Source organism: Amblyomma maculatum, chromosome 2, assembly GCF_055883805.1.
Source record: "Amblyomma maculatum isolate TAMU_Amacu chromosome 2, ASM5588380v1, whole genome shotgun sequence".
NCBI lineage: Eukaryota > Metazoa > Arthropoda > Arachnida > Ixodida > Ixodidae > Amblyomma > Amblyomma maculatum.
Window position 1 is genome coordinate 104,347,537 of NC_139345.1, and position 3,889 is coordinate 104,351,425.

General features: G+C 44.8%; 1 protein-coding gene across 1 annotated transcript in view; it reads right to left on the reverse strand.

The window, feature by feature from the left end:
* LOC146199457 (solute carrier family 22 member 7-like) overlaps positions 1–3,889 on the reverse strand; it is a 39,331-nt gene continuing 35,442 nt past the window's right edge. Inside the window, exon 10 of the mRNA XM_084594941.1 lies at positions 1–2,051. Coding sequence (XP_084451067.1) covers positions 1,737–2,051 — 315 coding nt within the window. The 3' untranslated portion in view covers positions 1–1,736. The remainder of the gene's footprint in view (positions 2,052–3,889) is intronic.

A 3,889-nucleotide genomic window follows, 5' to 3' on the forward strand; every position in this document is an offset into this window, starting at 1 on the left:
CTTTTCCCCGTACGAAAATAAATACATCAAATTTTCAAAACAAAAACAGCATGAAACAGACCGGACTCAATACAAATCGCATAACACAACTCTGCTAGGCTATTGTGTCTTTTATTAAAAGAAATGTAACACCAACATATCATGTATTTCAGCATAATGATGCCCTTTTGGTTTATTGAATTCGTCTTGTCTACATGCTTCAGTACTGTAAGCGCTTTTACTCCTCTAAATGAGCGCTCAGCAACGCCTTCAGTCTGCTCTGTGTTCTGTCAGCGTGGCGGCGCTCATGATGGTTCGATGCCTTCGAATGTCTCAAAGGAACGTCAGCCCTGTCGAGCTTGTGAAGCAACGGTGCTGCGAGTTCGATTGTTTCTGCTCAGAGAAATGCTATTAAACTGAAACTATATAAAGTCGGGGAGCTGAAGGTATTGGCGTTTCCTATGGAATCGCCACATTAGATCAAGAAAGGCGCCCGCTGTTGCAATTCTCCTCCTGTCGAAATGACTGCTGCGCAGTCTCGATCGGTTCAGCGTGAAAAGATAATGTCCCTTTATTAAGATGACCAAAACCATGATGAGCCTTCCGCTAAACGCTTGCTGTCGAGATTGAACATTCGGTCCTATTGAAATGCGCGTGAATTTCATAATCTATTTTATCTAGAGCGATGGTTTTACGTAATTGTCATCATTCCTGAATAATTGCAACAAAATTAGGCATTTCTTTCCAGAAATACCATTTCTTCGAAACTATTATATTTTGGCATATTGAAAATGCCAAGGGAAGCCAAAAGTCTCATTTAGGGGCGCCTGCACTAAATATCACATAATAACGTATAAAAATCCCACCAATAGTTCACGTTCTTCAGAATGGTCTTGCCGTCGGGAGGTTACCAAGTAATGAGATGAGAAGGGATGGAGGAGTTAAAGTGATAGGCCGCAATCAAGAGCATGAAAACTCAGCTCGCCCTAAAACCAGCTATACGAAGTTGTCGTCCAGAGTAACAGAAGGAAGAAAGTTAACATTGTCGACAGCTTGCATACCGATATCACCACGGACTAGGAAGAAGAATTGAGCAGAGGCACATACGGAGTGCTTGCGCTGGGCCTATGACTATTAAATGTCATCTTCAGCCGTCATGTCGTTGTGTATGCATCTGCTTGTCGTCACAAAATATCAGGTGGAGGTGCTCATTGCTCTGGTTCCGGGACTGACGTATGCTGGCGACTTCAGTAGAATGCTCGGGGTTCGTACCTGCCAACACTGCCCCGGCCAGCCTACCCGTACAAGAGAAGTATACTTGTAGTTTACAATTTTGATGCATAAGATGCTAACTTAATACAGTTTTGTAAGTCAGCGCTTTCCCTGTTTCCTTTATATGCCCGTGTACCTTTATTGCGCTGTATTGTATTCCTGAGAACCCTACCAAACCTCGATGCTATCCCTCTACATTCCCTAAACCACCAACCACAGAAAGTGACATAACGGCAACAGACCACTGATGTAGACCCACCCACGTTATAAAACAGCCCCCTCGTTCTTTTCGTTGGATACATCTATGGGCCTCGGCCTTTGACTTTTGGCTTTGCAGTATTGGTAGACCTATCTGCTCATAACCAATTCATGCAATGGATGGCCTGCCTTATTCGAATTAGCGGGCTTAAACGTATCCACGCCAGCTACACGTCCAGATCTATGTGTCTCTGGCACACTTTCAGTAAGCACTGCGGACTTTCAAGTTATACATTGAGAGGCACACTGTCCGCCGCCTTTTCCTCTGTTCGTGCCGCGCCCTCCACCATTTCGCTGCTTGTATGTCCGTTTGCGCTAGGGCGGCAGTAGCCGTTGCGGTGGCGGACCCGTCCCTTGAGTTGGAGGATCGCGGTGGATACGGGACAGAAGCAAAGGCCTCGGTCCCTCGCCAGCTTCTCGCCGTCTTCCAGAGTCTGCGGCAGGGCCAGGTGCACCGTGTCCGGAAGGAAGAAGGCAAACACCGACGCCGCCAGCGCTGTGACGCCCATCACCGTCACCGGAAGGTATCGGTCATGCTCGGCCTGCGTTTAGGGTGGGTTGATATAGTGCAGTGGGAGGAAGAGTACGTGCCGTACCTTTTGTAGCTCCAGCAATTAGCCCACCATTGCATACTTCGCACAGCTGTCATGAGCCAAGAGAAAGAAAAATTACACGAGCTGAAAGATAGTAGTTCTTGAGCGCAGTCAGAGCAGAACGCAACTTTCAGCTTTCAACACTTTACTTAATGTGGAACATTTCTCGTTTCCCACTAAAATTTAAGAACGACAATATTACCACGGTAGCAATACGTAATGTACTTATCGTTCAGGAATCGCAGGGCTGTGTGCAATTCGCTGAGGAGCACATGAAACTAGGCAACGAGTGAGAAGCCACGACGGTTTTCGTTTCATTATAAACCGAAAGAATATCTTATTATCACTGGAACCTTTGTCATCTTGAGAACCGCTAGAAAAAAATTTAAAATTATCGCAACGGTTTTTGGGATGAAAACCTGCACAACATCACAATACGAGCACAGTTTTTGTTGTCATGCAAGCTGCCACACTATCGCTTTATGACCGCAGTTTTTCTCATCTAAACAGCCGTGTCAAAACATAACCACCAATTGTTTTTATTGCGAAAGCAATACTGCTCGCAGTTTGAGCCTTCAGCGTAGAACGGCGGTGACCACCATTGACCTTTGACCTTTAGACGACCCCCGTAGACGACCCCAAGCTGGCAGGTGCTGCCAACTTGGGTCTCTCGTTTCACATTGGACGGTTATGTCAGAATCTGTCTGCTAGGACCCTGGCATTCACGTTACCTCTATAGGCCACTAATTGGCACGTTCATATCGGTTAGTTAAAGCGGGGGCTCTATATGTGGGCTGAGGAAGAATAAAAAGAGAAGAACAACGCTCTGTCACCCGCAGCTAGTGCTTTCGCTCAATATATGGTTCAGCAGCGTTGAACCCTTGTAATGTTTTTTAACCGCTACTATGTCGCCATATACCACTGTTTATGGCACATGGGAATCACCACAATATCGCAAATCAACAAATTATGAACGTGCGAAATGTCTACTGATATGCAGTAATATAACATATAAATTACTTGCGATGACAAGTCAAGAAACAATTTCGGAACGACGCATCTAGCACTATACTTCGCTCTATTAGGCGAGTGTTCAGCCACTGCTATCTGTCGGGAGCGGATTGGTGGTAAACTAGCTCGTACTCTGCTAGACCGCATAGTACTTCCTCTCTGCCTCAGTTATCGTTTTGCGTAACTTGTTCACTAAAACTGCAACATTATAAGGAAAAGTCTGTACATCAGAAAAAAAAAGTGTCAGATTTCCTCGGCTATTACCGTGTGTTATCAAATACGGGGCGAGTTCAAGTGCAATTGAGATTTTTAACATCCCCCAACCTCTAAAAAAACTGAGTCATAATCCTTGCCGAGTTTTACCAGAGATTTAGCAAGTAGCGTCTGCTGGCCGCCAGTAGCGAACGTGCAGTAGGAAGGAAAATAGCACGAAGTTAAATTTCGAGATAACTAGAGAGCCTTAAGAGATGTTTTGCAAAGTTGCTGATTATTGCGGCTTAATGAAGTTTTTTCCGCGCTCCAAGGTGTGACCTATGTAACGTAACTTGAAATCATGGGCAAATGCATATTTCGGCGTGAAGTTGTTCATGGAGTCATTTTTTTTTTTTTCAAATACCATAAACTTCCACTATAACAATCAATATATTCGCAGACCTTCCCTCGGGAGGCTAGCAGTTTCTCCCTATTAACGGCTTCGCTATTGTCAAAAACACTCCAGTTGTTTTTTTTTTTTTTTTTTTGTTCTTTTATGGCGGTTTTACCTGCTCGAAGCAAGC